This window comes from Schistocerca cancellata, chromosome 6, assembly GCF_023864275.1.
Source record: "Schistocerca cancellata isolate TAMUIC-IGC-003103 chromosome 6, iqSchCanc2.1, whole genome shotgun sequence".
Lineage (NCBI taxonomy): Eukaryota > Metazoa > Arthropoda > Insecta > Orthoptera > Acrididae > Schistocerca > Schistocerca cancellata.
The window spans coordinates 162818328-162835804 of record NC_064631.1 but is presented as its reverse complement, the minus strand read 5'-3'; the positions used below and the strand labels follow the sequence as shown (position 1 = coordinate 162835804).

Genomic DNA, 17477 nt, shown 5'->3' with positions numbered 1-17477 from the left:
CTTCAAATATCACGCTCAGTATAACACGGGACCTCTTTTAGCTTGGCCACCCCATATTTGCTGACCCGAAAGATTTCCACTCGTGAGTTTTTCTCAAGAGTTAATAAAATTTGTAGAGATATAAAAGTCTGAAATTGTTAACTAAATGCGTGAAATACTGGAAGTCATATTTCTTTCTTTCTTTCAGTGGTGCCATGTCCCGCGCTGACACAGGGTCGGCATTGTTATGAACGGATTTGACAAGGTTAGTGGAAAGGGGTGGCCGGATGCCCTTCCTGCCACCCCCTGGGATGGAATTAGTGTACCCCCTGCTGTCTGCGACTAGTGTACGCCATGGAATAGTGCGAACGTGTTCAGATGTCTGCGAGTAGTGTAACTGAGGCGGAACGTGAGGACCAGCCTGGTATTCACCTTGTGGGATGTGGAAAACCGCCTAAAAACCACATCCAGGCTGGCCGGCACACCGACCATCGTCGTAAATCCGCTGGGCGGATTCCATCTGGGGCCGGCGCGCCAAACCGAGTCCAGGAAGCAGCGTGTTAGCGCGCTCGGCTACCCTGGCGGGTTCTGCATGTCACATTGGCTGTAACTTAACCGTGATGAATTCTCCAGTGACTTATGGATCCGTCTGTGGTGTAAGCTTGCTCTCTAAACGAAGTGCAGTGGATGGAAGCAGAAAACTTGGACGATATGCCTTGTGTTAATAATATTTATTTAATCTTATATTATGTACATAGTCGAAACGATGTCAAAAAATTGAAAGACAGTAGACGATCAGCTACATAGAAACGAATTATATATACAAATATATAGATATTTATACAGATCTTGTCGGGAAAATGTCCGCATAAATAATATCACTCTCAGAAGTAATAGAGACACGCAGAAGTAGAAACAGCTTTGTTCTCGCACTGAGCACTCTAGGCAGCCTTCCGACTGGTGATTTTCAGGTGTACGCCGTTTTTGGTGGCGAGGATGGCAGCCATGGGGTCCAGCGGAAGAGGGATATCCGTCTCACTGCAGACGTCCACCTTGTAGTGGGACAACAGGTGCACCAGGCCCAGCTTCGACTGCAGCAGCCCCAGGCGCATGCCTGCGACAACACCAACATGTTCTCAACTGTGTACATAGCGCTACACTAATTACAATGCCAACATTAAAAGTGGCAGTCAAAAAGTTACTGTCATTATCATTTTGGCAAATTAAGAGATTGCATAATACGAATAAGCTTAGGGTTTTTCACTAGAAGAATTTTCACTATCTGTCGACTCATATGGCCAAAGGCCTCGTCGCAGTGGTAACACTGGTTTCCATCACAACACCGAAGTTAAACGCTGTCTGGCTTGGCTAGCGCTTGGATGGGTGACCGTTCGGTCTGCCGAGCGCTTTTAGCAAGCAGGGTGCACCCAGCCCTTGTGAGGCAAATTGAGGAACTACTTGTTTGAGAAGCAGCGGCTCCGATGACGAAAATTGACACCAGCCAGGGGAGCAGTGTGCTGACCACGCACCCCTCCATATCCGCATCCAGGGATGCCTAAAGTCTGAGGATGACACAGCGGTTGGTCACTGCCGTTAGGGTCTTTCGAGGCCTGTTCGGACAGAGTTTAGTTTTAGTTTAGCCCACCCATATGAGGGCCTAATATTTTCTCATTCACTTCATAGGTCACAGGGAAATGGGTTGGTATGACCTGTGGTAGTCAGGACTCATGAAAATTTTGATACATCTAGGTGAGACAGGCACTCGTTGGGGATACGGTTTGACCTATGGTCAGGACTCATGAATATTTTGATACATCTAGGTGAGACAGACACTCGTTGAGGGTACAGTTTGACCTATGGTCAGGACTCATGAATATTTTGATACATCTAGGTGAGACAGACACTCGTTGGGGGTACGGTTTGACCTATGGTCAGGACTCATGAATATTTTGATACATCTAGGTGAGACAGGCACTCGTTGGGGGTACGGTTTGACCTATGGCAGCGCCATCTAGCGGGCCACACATAGCGCCATCTGGTTTCGCCCTTGAAGGTAGACAGGTTTGGTTTGTTGTAGTTTTTTCGTTTGATGCTTATTTCGTGAGATATTTGGCCCGGTCATGATCAATGGACCATCCTGTATACCGCCTCATTCCTTACAACTGGTTACCCAGAACTCGCCCTCAAGCGCTAGGCAGATCACCTCCAGCCTAGCACCGCCAACTCCATGGCGATTATAATCGTTCATCGTCACATCAGGATATCTGTGAGATAAACCATCCTGTTATCCACTTTAATGAATTAATGGATACCAAACTCAGGTTGGCTAGACAGAGAGCTGGAGTTTTGAACTGTCGCCTTTCTACATATATATCCAGTGTCTGAAGTACTTCACTGCTTCAGTACTTAACAGGGATCACTTAGACAACTCTTATTAAAACATTTTTATGAACGTAGCACTGGCAGAATTATATGTGAGTACACGAATAAGAGGTTCTATCGGCAAATCATGGAATAATTATGTTGACCAGTAGTGTGATTACCTATCTAGCACGTCGTCTTGCCTGGATAGAGAGTAGCAATGGATAGTTCGATTTGAACCACATTGATTAAACGAAAATTTTCAACAGGAATGACATTCGGCAGTAAAAGTGAAAGTTCCATGTCGAAATTGCATTTAAGACTTAGCTGATCAATATCAATTAAACATGTTGGTATCAACAGGAATTGTGAGCGCACAAAATCAACATAAAAAGTAAACTAAATTCCGTCTGAAAAGGCCTCAGAAGGCCCAACGGTACCGACCGATCACCGTGTCATCCTGAGCCGATAGGCGTCCCTGGATGCGGATATGGAGGGGTATGTGGTCAGCACACCACTGTGCCGGCCCTTGTCAGTTTTCGTGACCGGAGCCGCTACTCCTCAATCATGTGACTCCTCAGTAGGTCTCATAAGAGCTGAGTGCACCCTACTTCCCAACAGCGCTCGGCTGACGTAGACAGTCACCCATCAGAGTGGTAGCTAAACCCGACAGTGCATAACTTCGGTGATCTGACAGAAACCAAAGCTACCACTGCGGTAAAGCAGTTGGCACCAAACACACACATTACCTCGTTTCCTTGACAAAAAAAGATAGTGAAATCACGGAAGTTGCATAACTGACCTATGCAGAAGCGCGGACCCTCGCCGAACGGCATGTAGACGAAGGGGTGTAGCGACGCCTTGGCCTCGTCGGTCCAGCGGTCCGGGTCGAAGCGGTGGGGCTCCGGGAAGTAGGTGGGGTCGTAGTGCAGGCTGAAGGCGGGCACCATCACCACGACGCCCGGCTCGAGCAGCGCGCCCCTCTCGGCCTCGCCGTTGGCGCCGGGCAGGCGGTACGGCCGCTGCACCTGCCGCGTCAGCGTCGGCACCGGCGGGTACTTGCGCAGCGTCTCTGCAACGGCGCCGAACGTCCCGTCACCACACGCAGTGTGGGCCGCCAGGTGTAGGGAAGCTCAGAGGAAACGACACAAGTGGGGAACCAAGGATAGGTAACTGGATTCAGAGTTATTACAAATCAGTGGGACTGACAACTGTCTTAGAGAGATGCAGCAACTACTAACCAGCATAATGCAATATATAGCTACACTTCAGCAACGACTGCGCTTAGGCTGCACTTATGTGTGGGGTACCTAAGAAAGCTGACAAGTTGAAAGTGATGAATGGAGAGTGGGTATGGAGTAGTCGAAAACAACATATTAACCAGAAGATATCTACATGTCGCAAAAATATGAGCCGTATCAACGACTTTTACTTCACCTGGAATATATTTACTGGGTATGCTGAAATACAGTGCTCAAATATGTTTTGCACATCCTGCATATCAACAAATATAAGTGGGTTGAGATGCAATGTGTACAGGGGATGAAAAGTAGGTGTTATGAAAGTAAAAACAAAAAAATAAAATTAAAAATAGCCTGTTTGGAACTGTACATATTTGTACATCTGTGAAACATAAAGCTGCTCTTGAGTAATATTCAATACCATGTTCTTCCACCCTACCCATTTTCACGCTGTCTGCAGCTCTTGGAGAGTGGTACTGCTGTCATCTAATGTTTTAGTAGCATTCCAGCGACTACGCACAGCAGTTTTCAACTGTTGCCAAGCACGCTCAATCAGTTTCGTGGTATTCCATTCAATTGTATCTTGCGCTCTGGTAGAAGGTGTTCCCGAGATGAGTGAGGTGTGTTTATACATTATCTTCTTGAAAGAGGGAGCTACGAGAAATGTGACTGTACAACTGGATAAGATGTTGGAGAATCCTGTCCCAACACTGAATAGCATTCATGCTACCCTTCCAGACCACGAGAATCGCCCGACATATCTACATAGTAACGTCCCAAAATGCGGCTGACCCAGCATTGATGAACTCGTAAGCTTGCATACCTAAGACGTACATTGGTAGCTGGCCGCCTCTCATTCTTTTACAGGAATCATCAAGTGTCAGAAAAATCCTACGCTTTCAGTATATCCATCTTGTGGTATGTATTCGGATCTTGCATGTAGTAAAGACAACAACGTCAGCTGTGTTTACTGATTTTATTCGTTTCTGTGCACTGGAGCACCAAATAAAACCAGTATACCAAGGTGACAGTGTTGTCCTTAATACATGTAAGAATACTGCACTCGTCGACCAGTAAAACATAGCAACATTGATGCAAGTCTCATTCCATGCATTTCGTTGCTCACCTAATTAGACCATCACGGTGCTTGAAGCTATTATTCTCGCAATGGACACCTACAGGCTAAATTAATCGTGTGGAGACATTTTTCAACTTTGCAAACGTCGACAAAGCTGTTCCAGTTTCCACCAAAATTCAACGTGCAACTCTGTTGCATTTTGCTCGGGGGACAAACGAGACATATAGTTCACCACGGGCGATCAGTATGACACAAATCTTCAAAATTTTCCGTTCCCTAATAGTGGATGAATATTCGAATGACGTCGCTGTGTGGTTTGCCAGCTACTGGGGCACTTTGCCAGCTGACAAACCTTACTGCTGTGAAGATACGCTGTTAACACTGACTCTGTTTTAAACGATCATTCAAGGCATGTTGACAGATTCAGCACTGTATGCACACCGCTTATCCCGATCATGATTAAAGACACACCACACTGTTGAACTGCTCTGAAAACGAAGGTTTATCTAGGTCGTAGTGGTTTGACAAGTCATTCCAATTCGCAGAAGAATTTTTAAATCTGTAGCATTATAGAGTTACGAATAAAAAACTATGTGAAAAAAATTAAATCTAGCGTAGAATTCACGTGAAATGAAGTCACTTAAGTTTTAAGTATGCTACCAACTTCTTCACTGAAAAAGTTTACACAAAATGACACGTTCAACAACTTACTGAAGATCGCATTTATCGTTCATGGAACACCAAATGACTAACATTTGATGAACGCACACACTTTGCTATGAATCTGGAGAAAGCTCGAATGCAGTCTTACGATAACAGTGGGCGTGTTACCTGACAGCACTCTGTCGAGGTACTTCATCTTGGCGAGAGAGTCGTACGAGATCTCGCCGCTCTCTGCCAGCACGGAGTCGATTTCCTTCAGCACCCGCTGCTGGATGTCCGGGTTGACTGCCAGCTCGTAGGCAGCGAAGCTCATCGTGGTCGACGACGTCTCGAAGCCGGCGATGTAGAACAGGAAGGCCTGCGCCGACACTTCGTTCTCCGACAGTTCTGCGAAGCAAAGAGAGTGGCTTTTTTAACACGGACAGTTCAGATTCTCCCCTCACTGCACGGGACAGTATCTTTATAGTATAGTTCTGAGTGAGTATGTGTGGAATGTAGAGTTCGGCGCGAAACTTTGGACATTTGCCAGGTCAAGGTGAACTATTATTGGAACATATGCCCTCAGTGTCTTACGCTTGTCCTATCTGGAGGATGTAGTTAGCGTCGATCACATAAAAGTTCAGATTTATCGAAGAATCACCCAATCCTTTTTTTACATCTGCTTCATCCATGAATTTTATCCAGCCAAAAAAATTAACAAATAAATAACTAAGAATAAAAGAAGTAATCCAATTTCCTCAACTGTCTACATGAAATTCTTTGTCTGTTGACCGTTTTCCCTGTTCTTCTGCTGACAAGACACCGCACAAAATGTCTTATGAGGATTTCGCCTTGTACAAGGTGAGGGGCCCAAACAGCGAGGTCATCAGTCCCATCGGATTACCGAAGGATGGAGAAGGAAATCGGCCATGCCCTTTCAAAGGAAACATCCTTGCATTTGTCAGAAACGATTTAGGGAAATCACGAACGTGGGTTTGAACATTTGTCCTCCCAAATGAGAATCCAGTGTGGTAACCACTGCGACACCTCGCTCGGTAGATGTATTTGTTGTTGAAGCCAACATAAATGAAAATAGTGATTTTCCTGAAGAAAATGGCTTCAAGAAGACTTAGATAGACTTTTATTTAACGTGCGTACTCCTAAATTTAAGTCAATGATCAATGAAAACAACCAACTCTTGTATTACAGATATATCGTGCTGTGACCGGTTTCGTTCGTCGAACATTTTCAGGTGCGCTGTTATGCGCTGATGGCACGGTACGATCTCGTCGAAAATATGAGGCGCCGGTCGGTGTGGCTGAGCGGTTCTAGGCGCTTCAGTCTGGAACCGCGCGACCGCTACGGTCGCAGGTTCGAATCCTGCATCGGGCATGTATGTGTGTGATGTCCTTAGGTTAGTTAGGTTCAAGTAGTTCGAAGTTCTAGGGGACTGATGACCTCAGCAGTTAAGTCCCATAGTGCTCAGAGCCATTTGAACCAATATGAGGCGATGCAACCCATTGTCCAACAGGGCATTGTTTTGGCAGTAATTGGAGATATCCTTCCGTGGGGGATGTTTACAAGATGTCAGCTAGATCCCATGACACGTCTGCCGTTCGCAGTGGTGAACAATTCCCTATTATCACATGAAACACTGAGCGAGGTGGCGCAGTGGCTAGCACATTGGACTTGCATTCGGGAGGACCACGGTTCAAACCCGTCTTAGGTCATCCTGATTTAGATTTTCCGTCATTTCCCTAAATCGTTTCAGGCAAATGCCGGGATGGTTCCTTTCAAAGGGCACGGCAGATTTCCCTCCACATCCTTCCCTAATACGAGCTTGTGTTCCGTCTCTAATGACCTCGTTGTCGACGGGACGTTCAACACAAATCTCCTCCTGCTCCTCACATGAAACTATCTGAATGCCTACAGCAAACTCCAGTCGACCTGAACATTTAGAAAGACAGTGCTTCAGCCCATCGCTCCCGACTTTCGAGAGGATGATTTGTGGGCCACACCATGTACATGAAGGTTAGTCCCCTGGTGACATGACCTGATTTCTGATGATCCAAGCAGTCTGCTTGAGTGGCAGGGGTGGGCGGTTATGGACTACGAAAGTTCTCCAACAAATTCTCCTCTCGTTGATCCATAGGACGATGCGTTGGATCCGTCATCAGGGCAAAACGGGGTGCTACGTGCTATACGCGCATATGGCTTTTCTGTAGTATTAAAGTATCAATAGATACATTTACTCGTAAAATAATAACTGAACAATTCGGTACTTACTCCAGTCAGTGCCTCCTTGCTTCTCGCCTTCGACGAAACCCTTCGTGTGCAGCTGGATAAACAGGTCCATAAAATCGTTCCTTCTGATGGAATTTTCTAAGCGATCGTGGACTGTCTCCTTCACCATGTTATCGAAAAACTGAAGAGCATAGTTCCTGGGAGCTCTGGAACTGAGGTGTAAAAGGAAAATTGTGAAATATGTCAGAAGGATTTTTGTATAGCTTACCAAGAACTACATTTATTACAAAATTTGAATCGATAAATTTAGGAAACGACCTGTAATTGGCTACAGTAATGTATGTCATTTAGTTATTTAGGTGAGATATTTACCGCAGTTTTATTTTTTATAGTTTGTTAATTTTTTGCGGTTGTGTGTGAGTAATAATTTGCAATACAACCGTGCTAGTGGCCTTCATGAGTATTAAATTAAAAACTACAACAGTGGAGCAGAGCACATGTGTGCAACAGCGACCAGATAAAGTAATGCGGATATCAACGTACATACAATAATTCTGCAGAAATTATCTGACGTTATGGAACTTCTAAGCTAATAAGAATATGCAGTTAATCGTAAAGTGTTTCCTGGCACTTGGCAACCCAACAGTAGTACATTGAATTACTCCCCGCCCCCGTATGCACATGTATCGTGGACGTTGGACATGGGCATTACTCAATATATAGTCTTCGTGAAAACAACATTAAAATTTATTGCACTTAAAACTCACGTTGTCCAATACTGTACACGGATGGATAAGACTATTATTAATTTTTCGGACCAGAGTGGATGTCTGCTATATTTACACTGTGAGAATATTTGGAGAATGTGCAGGGTATGTATCGTACATATGAGTACAATAGAGGGCGAGGGAGATATAAAGGTATGGTATAGGTCTTGTGATGGAAAGGGCAAACAAATGAGAATTCTGAGAAGCAGAACAAGGCGTAATAGAATTTTAAAATGATAATAGTGGGGCAGAGATAATCGTGGTGAGGTTTACATCGAGGAAGATGTGCTACTTCAACGCTTTAAAAATGTGGACGATTTTGGGATAATGCAGTCCCCGTATTCGACCTACAATAATTTTGGGGACTTTTAGACTATTGTGAGTACTGCGTTCTATGTTAGGAGGTAAGAGATATGTGCTGTTTTGCGCTCTGAGGTTAGTGGGAGAACGTTTTGAAAACAGCACTCACTCCACAATAGAGTGAAAGCAGGTTTATGGAAACAATCGCTACGTTGTGAGAAAGTCATTACTCAGTGATGTGATTTCTTCTGGGGTGGTTAGTCCAGTAAGGGGTGCAGGAACGCAGGCAAGAGACATTGCCCGAACTGAAGCTGTGGAGGGATCGTCAGTCGTGCCTGAATCCATAACGCAGTAAGAATAGCGTCTGGCAGAGCAGGAGCAGGAGTTTTCAGTCAGGCACACAGTTTCAATGTCATTAAGTTACAGGACAGCTTTTAGCTGTCATGTACAGACCATGGAGGCAGAAGAGTAACTTGGTTCGTCCTGTAATTATTGCCTAGGTGTTAGATAAGTTCACTATCACGTCTACACCTGACTGTTCCAAACTGATGACTTAAATAATGTACAGGATGAACAAAACAACGTTCAAAAGGTACTGAGCAAAGAACAGTTTCATTTGAAGGCACTAGAAAGTAAATGCTGATATGCTGTTAGTCAACAGTAAAGGAATATATAAGAAAATCTGAACACTTTCATAGTGCTTTGAAGTCCAGATGCCATTTTAAATTTTGGTACAGTTTCCACAGTAAAAAGATGAGTTACTCACTCGTAGTACCGCTTGAGCGGAGGCGTAAAGATTTCGGTGGCGATCTCCTTGAAGGGCCTGGCCCGTGGCTGGAAGAGGATGCGGCCCCACATCCTGAAGTCGCAGTCCGGGTTTCTCTGGCAGTTGAGCTTGACGCCGAAGGCGAGCGTGGCGATCACCTCCGTGGTGTAGAGGGCGAACACCTCTCGGAACTGCAGCACCTTGCCCTCCCGCGCGGCGTCCGCCAGCACCTCCACCATCTCGCTGCCGCACTCGTTCAGCGTCTGCGAAGGGAACGCACCTTCAGCTGAGTCCTCCAGGTCAAACTCGACTCGTCACACAGTCCCTACTTCGTCAGGTTAATAACCACAAACCAGCTATCCATTTGTCCCTTGACTTCTAAAACCCCTTGACTGTGTATGGCATTCCAATCTCATTCTCAGACTCTTAACCCAAACAGTTACATTTAACTACGTCAACTTGTTGCACCTGCCACGCACAATAATCCATCACATGTAACCATTAACAACCCCCAACGAATTACATCTGTGCCCAAGGATCAGTATAACCTACATTTTTATATACCCTTGGCAATACTTAAATGGTTAAATCACCATAGCTGTATGCCAATGACACCACTTTCCTGACCCTCTGAACATCATAAAAATCCCACCCAAAACTGGATGAAGAAGGCTGCATCTTCGTCAAACACATTGGCCCTTATGATAAACTCTACGGACCTACAGTAGAGACATCAGAAGATGTCTGCCTCTACATTTACGACCAACATATCCAGCTCAATAAAATACCTCGGCAAACTTTCCTCCTTAAATTAATAGTTGACATCCTTCCCCTACTGTCCAACAAATATTAATCCCACAGTAAACTAGAACCAATAGAACTACTAATCATCCGTACATGGAAATTGCATCCTCCATACACGCAAAGCCTTCATATGACATATTCTTCTCTATAGAGTTACCTAGGTTTCCGCTCCACCAAGCTACCTCCCTCCCAAAGCCATGTGCACTCTAGCTTGCTTTCCGCTCACGCTTACCCACCTCTTTAATAATCGTTTATCAACTCATAAAATTACCCTTCAACCTCATCTACATTGAACGCCTGTGTTTACATTTTGAGCTTCCCAGAAAACAGACCCCAGTAATCTTATTACCCTAACGCTAAAACCCGAATTTCCAATACTGAAAAACTTTTGCACTACTGTATCGACACATTGCACGTATCCGATATATATCCTGACTTCCTTTCTTCTTACCCATACTCAAACTCCTCTGTCCCACCCCAACTTCTGTCTCACTTCTTGTAAATCAAGATTCCATTGACCATGACCCCGCGGTACCTAACTTCTTACGTCTCACCTATTAAACTCACCTAATTTATTCTTTCCAATTGCAATTACTTTCCAGTCAGCAAAGTGCAGTACTTCCTTCGATAAGTTCAGCATCTTACAAACACAGCTTTTGAAGTCTACAGTGACTATTTGTAGTTTTAATAAGGTCACTATAAAAACTAGTTTCAAAATCATAAAAAATAGAAATATTCCATCCTATTTTTGATAATTATATCAGACTTCGTATTTCAAAAGTTTCTCGGCTGAAGAGGTTAATAGTAGCTTGTTGCCAGCCACCCTTAAGCGTGAGGGACGAGAGAGTAAAATAACACCAAAGGAAAGTGTTGAACATAAGAGTAAAAACAATAAAAACTTGATCATCGGTCTTCTACGATACACTAGTATGCGTCGGATTTTACCGAATTATAAGTCTTATGTTTGTTTCCCTTATCCTTCTGGGATGCGAAAGTCTGAAAATAGGACCCTCACGCACTTCATTATTGTTTTATTAAGTACCTAAAACCATTGCTGTAGCCATTTAAAAAATTGCGCGTTCACGCTCACCAAAGTGACAGGGTGTCTATAGATACCAACTAATAAAACACAAAGCATTATATCTTATTTCTAAAGGTGGCAGTTTGATGCGTATCATTTTCACCAGTATTCAAGGCCTCTCACAGCAAATAAAAGTTGCTGTTCAGAATGTGACAAATGCCTAATAATCTTACTATCATCCCAGGTAGAAGAAACACCTCGCTGCTCAAAATGCGTGACTGGGCTCGTTAAAATTTTCTGTGTTCGTTGGAACATTTGCTCACCTGGAACATGTTCTTCAGCTTGCCACTGGTAAACAGTGGGCTCAGTTTGTTGCGCAGACGGCGCCATCGATCGCCCTTCATAAAGAACAGCTGACCCTCCAGTATTGGGTCATCTACAGGGACAGGTTCTCGGTCGGTGAAGAAGTCAAAGTCCTTGACCAGTATTTGACGAATGAGATCTGGGTCGATGACCAGCAGGCGGGGTTCAAGTCCACGGTAGTAGCCCACGTAGCGCTTATCTGAAAAAAAAAATCCAATTAGTGACTGTTAAAAGTCTTGGTAAGAACTTATTCTGAGCACTGCACCTGCTATATGATATGTGTCTTTTAAAATGAACCGACCAATTGCCTCAAGGACGAAATGGTTGTCACGGTTCGTTAAATGAAATGAAAGTACAGTCATTTTACACTTAATATTTACACAGTCGCATAAAAGTTTTATACTGGTAACTAGAGCAGTCAGCACTGGCCTTAACGAGAACAATTGGAGAAACTTGAGGATGGTTACCCGTAACGCTTATGGCGTGAACCAAGGCTTACGTCAAAATTACGAAGTGTCGTATGACTCAAATTGCCGCTTGTACGCTTTCAGGTGGCACTGAAAGCCTGTTATCATTACGGTTCAGTGGAGTAAAATAGAATGTAGTTTCCATCACAGATTGGCGCTTCTGTTCGCCTGCAGGTCATGTCAATAATACCACATTACTCTCATTAGATCTTTTTGTGTGATGAAGAATGAATACCACTGTCCTTCACTACGTAAGGTCCTACTGGAGGTGGTACGGCCTTACAACTTACTTGCTAGGCCAATTGTAGGGGAACTTAACAGTTTTATGCCGATCGCAAATACCATTGAAATTTAATATTTTTTACATATCGATGGTAGGCGATGAAAACATTGTAACTTCATTTTGATAAATTTTGCAGGAGGAGCAAAAAAGTGATAGAGATAAATTTCCTACATGTGAAACTACGTAGTAAAAGCCGATTTACTGACACATTAGAGAAACCCATGCACTTTCAAATTTGTCTTTGATAATGGATTTACGTTGTCCTCGATGGTGAGTGTTCACCGCAGGTGAGGGTATCATCTGGAGTGCCCCAGGGAAGTGTGGTAGGTCCGCTGTTGTTTTCTATCTACATAAATGATCTTTTGGATAGGGTGGACAGCAATGTGCGGCTGCTTGCTGACGATGCTGTGGAGTACGGGAAGGTGTCGTCGCTGAGTGACTGTAGGAGGATACAAGATGACTTGGACAGGATTTGTGATTGGTGTAAAGAATGGCAGCTAACTCTAAATATAGATAAATGTAAATTAATGCATATGAATAGGGAAAAGAATCCTGTAATGTTTGAATACTCCATTAGATGTAGATGTAGTAGTGTAGCGCTTGACACAGTCACGTCGATTAAATATTTGGGCTTAACATTACAGAGCGATATGAAGTGGAACAAGCATGTAATGGCAGTTGTGGGGAAGGCAGATAGTCGTCTTCGGTTCATTGGTAGAATTTTGGGAAGATGTGGTTCATCTTTAAAGGAGACCGCTTATAAAACACTAATACGACCTATTCTTTAGTTCTGCTCAAGCGTTTGTGATCCCTATCAGGTCGGATTGAGGGAGGACATAGAAGCAATTCAGAGTCAGGCTGCTAGATTTGTTACTGGTAGGTTTGATCATTACGCGAGTGTTACGGAAATGCTTCAGGAACTCGGGTGGGAGTCTCTAGAGGAGAATCGCTACTGAGGAAATTTAGAGAACCAGCATTTGAGGCTGACTGCAGTACAATTTTACTGCTGCCAACTTATATTTCGCGGGAAGAGCACACAGATAAGATAAGAGAGATTAGGGCCCGTACAGAGGCATATAGGCAGTCATTTTTCCCTCGTTCTGTTTGGGAGTGGAACGGGGAGAGAAGATGCTAGTTGTGGTACAAGGTCCCCTCCGCCACGCATCGTATGGTGGATTGCGTAGTATGTATGTAGATGTAGATGTACTGGAATTACGAGGTTTTCACAGACAGTTGGAGTGACGAGGTTTTATTGCCTATCACAGATGTGTAAATCGTGCCAGGCTTGAAAGAAGCTTACTGATTCCTGTGTCTAGACAGTTGAACTGCCGAAAAGTATCTGATCTAAATGTGATGTTGCATTCCATAGCATTTTGCAAATTGATGATTTCTTCTCTGCAGTGTACATACCTCTGAACTGTCGGTAGAGATCGTCGAGGTCCTCTGACAGCATTTGTTTCTGCACGATGGACTTGTAACAGTTTCCAAACGGCGTCCAGGGACGCGACTGTGGGGCGCCCTTCTCTGTCCAGTAGCTGAAGTGCCGGAAGTAGCACACCCACAGCACCAGCGCGGCGGCGATCACCACGAGGGCCAGTTCGTCCATCCACGAGTCCAGCTGCACCACCATTGTGAGGGTCTGGTGTAGGCTGCGCTTATCAAGACGATCCTGAACTCTGCGAACAGCATACAGATACTACCGTAAAATCGGAGTAGAGCAGCTCAACTGATGGTGGGTCTGATGAAGTAAAATTCCTTTACTCATGACTGACTGGTTGTATGTTGACAATGGAGGACACTCAAAATGGGTGTGGTGAAATACACGACTGGCCATTAAAATTGCTACACCAAGAAGAAATACAGATGATAAACGGGTATTCATTGGACAAATATAGTATACTATAACTGACATGTGATTACATTTTCAAGCAATTTGGGTGCATAGATCCTGATAAATCTGTACCCATAACAACCATCTCTGGTCGTAATAACGGCCTTGATACGCCTAGGCATTGAGTCAAACAAAGCTTGGATGGCGTGTACAGGTACAGCTGCCCATGCAGCTTCAACACGATACCACACTTCATTAAGACTAGTGACTGGCGTATTGTGACGAGCCAGTTGCTCGGCCACCATTTACCAGACGTTTTCAATTGGTGAGCGATCTGGAGAATGTGCTGACCAGGGCAGCACTCGAACGTTTTCTGTATCCAGAAAGACCCGTACAGGATCTGCAACATGTGGTCGTGCATTATCCTTCTGAAATGTAGGGTTTCGCAGGGATCGAATGAAGGGTAGAGCCACAGGTCGTAACACATCTGAAATGTAACGTCCACTGTTCAAGTGCCGTCAGTGCGAACAAGAGGTGACCGAGACGTGTAACCAACAGTACCCTATACCATCACACCGGGTGATACGCCAGTATGGCGATGACGAATACACGCTTCCAATGTGCGTTCACCGCGATGTCGCCAAACACGGATGCGACCATCATGGCGCTGTAAACAGAACCTGGATTCGTCCAAAAAAATGATCTTTTGCCATTCGTGCACCCAGGTTCGTCATTGAGTACACCATCAGAGGCGCTCCTGTCTGTGGTGCAGCGTCAAGGGTAACCGCAGCCATGATCTCCGAGCTGATAGTCTATACTGCTGCAAACGTCGTCGAACTGTTCGTACAGATGGTTGTTGTCCTGCAAACGTCCCCATCAGTTGACTCAGGGATCGAGACGTGGCTGCACGATCCGTTACAGCCATGCGGAAAAGATGCCTGTCATCTCGACTGCTACTGATACGAGGCCGTTGGGATCCAGCACGGCGTTCCGTATTACCCACCTGAACCCACCGATTCCATATTCTGCTAACAGTCATTGGATCTCGACCAACGCGAGCAGCAATGTAGCGATACGATAAACCGCAATCGCGATAGGCTACAATCCGACGGTCGAAAACGTGATGGTACGCATTTCTCCTCCTTACACGAGGCATCACAACAACGTTTCACCAGGCAACGCCGGTCAACTGTTGTTTGTGTATGAGAAATCGGTTGGTAACTTTCCTCATGTCAGCACGTTGTAGGTGTCGCCACCGGTGCCAACCTTGTGTGAAAGCTCTGAAAAGCTAATCATTTGCATATCATAGCATCTTCTTCCTTTCGGTTAAAATTCGCGTCTATAGCACGTAATCTTCGTGGTGTAGCAATTTTAATGGCCAATAGTGTATTTATTTCCAATGACTGATTCACTGATTTAGTGTTTATATCAAAAAATAACATATAATTTATGCTATGTTATTTAGAAAAATGTAAGTCAGGTGTCATCCTGATCTGCAAAACAGTTGTGTTCTGAAAGTCCACATTGCCTTTGAGCTGCATTTTGTTGGAATAGATAGGCTCGAATACAGCGCTGTCATATGCTGCTTGTTGTGGACGTTTTATTACAAACGCGAATACAAGCTTGGGAACAGCAGGCTGTGGAAGAGTCGGTAAAAAGAAGACGCCTAACAGCTAGCAGCGCTGATGCGGACTTCCACCTGCGAAGCTTCGACAGCTGCAGTCGTCTGCTGAGCTGTGATATCACCATTGCCGTAGAGACGTATGCAAAAGCGCATTAAGTACTTGGTTGACGTAGAAGCACGAAGCACGAGCGCCAACCCCACCACAGTCAGCGATCTTGTTTTGTATATTCTACTACACCTTCGTGGTTGGACAAAGGACTGCCTGGCAAATGGAGCTCAGCGCGTCTCTCTTAACGGGGAGCAATCGTCAAACGTGTAAGGTACATCAGGTGTGCCACAAGGGTGTGGTATGGGACTGCTGATGTAGGTTTACAACGAGTATCCTTTCAATAGTTACCACATGGGGAGCTGAACTGAAAAAAGAAACACAGAGTAAGAATGCAATGTTATATTGCGTGTTTGTTGGCAATAAATGATGTATGAAACACACGGTCTAGACACGTTAATGTGAGCACCTATTCAGATGCCTGAATATGCAGCTTTTGCAGTGTAGACGTGTGGGAAGAGTGAGATTCTGGAAGATATATGGAACCATGCTGACACAAGTGCTGTGGCCACCAGTCCCAGATTTCTCGGTTGAGGATCTATGGCGCGAACAGTGGTCCCATAGACCCTCGGTTGGTACTCTACGGACCATAGACGTACACCGCGAACTATGTGACGAGTTGCGTTGTCCTGTTGGTAGATGCAATAGTGCCGAGAAAAACAAAACTGCATGTAGAGGTGGATATGATCCTCAAGGAGGAGAGCACACTTGTGTTGATCCACTGTGGCTTCCAGAATGACTAGATTACCTAGGAAAGGCCGCGAAAACGTTCTCCACATCATAACGCTCTCTACTCCGGCCTGGATGCTTTGCTGTAAGATGATTCACGATATACTCGCCAATGGAAAAATGTCAGATGGAGGATAAAACGTCTTCGGCTCGGCCTATCGCTTGGCCCCAGAGGCTCAGTCCCATCTTAGGTCCTCGGCCGGAATTTTCTCTCTGTTCTTGGCGAGTTTGGGGGCTCAGAAATAATCTGCACAGATGGATCACGGGTCGACGGTCTTGTTGGCTTCGCTTACGCTCACGTTGGCCATACGGAACAACGCTCCTTGCTGGATGGCTGCAATGTATTCACTGCAGAGCTGGTTGCAATCTACCGCGCTCTTGAACATATCCGCTCCTGCTCTGGTGAGTCCATCGTCATTTGTAGTGACTCCTTAAGCAGCCTACAAGCTCTCGACCAGTGCTTCCCCAGGCAACCTTTGGTACTGTTAATCCATGAGTCTCTTTATGCCCTCTGCACTAGTGGCCGATCAGTGATCTTTATTTGCACTCCAGGCCATGTCGGGATACCGGGCAGTGAACATGTTGACCGCCTGGCCAAACAGGCCACCAGTAAACCATCTCTGGACATTGGCCTCCCGGAGACCGATTTGCGAGCAGTCTTCCACCGCAAAGCTTTCGCCATTGGGGACACTGAATGGCGCACCCTGAGCACACCAAATAAACTTCGTGCTATTAAGGAGACGATGAGTGTGTGGCTTCTCGCAGGGAATGAGTTGTCCTTTGCCGGCTCCGCATTGGCCATACGTAGCTAACACATGGTTACCTTCACTGTCGTGATGACCCACCACAGTGTCGCTGTGGCCCCTTCTGA

At 45.1% G+C, this 17477-nt stretch overlaps 1 protein-coding gene across 1 annotated transcript; it reads right to left on the bottom strand.

The window, feature by feature from the left end:
* Nucleotides 1–920: 920 nt before the first annotated feature.
* On the bottom strand, nucleotides 921–13946 carry LOC126088224 (probable cytochrome P450 6a14). The gene is made up of 7 exons (XM_049906351.1): nucleotides 13727–13946; nucleotides 11527–11765; nucleotides 9379–9641; nucleotides 7588–7757; nucleotides 5491–5709; nucleotides 3143–3412; nucleotides 921–1093 (listed from the first exon to the last, which is right to left on the bottom strand). Exons 1-7 carry the CDS (start codon nucleotides 13944–13946, stop codon nucleotides 921–923), a joined length of 1554 nt encoding a protein of 517 aa, XP_049762308.1.
* Between the last annotated feature and the right edge of the window lie 3531 nt (nucleotides 13947–17477).

Bases quoted from the DNA above. Each gene is read 5' to 3' on its own strand.
- LOC126088224 (XM_049906351.1), bottom strand. From the start codon at position 13,946: ATGGTGGTGCAGCTGGACTCGTGGATGGACGAACTGGCCCTCGTGGTG. The intron at 7,758-9,378 runs GTGAGTAACTCA...TTTACACCTCAG, and splicing joins CCGCTCAAGCGGTACTACGA to TTCCAGAGCTCCCAGGAACT. The intron at 1,094-3,142 runs GTCAGTTATGCA...GTGTTGTCGCAG, and splicing joins GGGTCCGCGCTTCTGCATAG to GCATGCGCCTGGGGCTGCTG.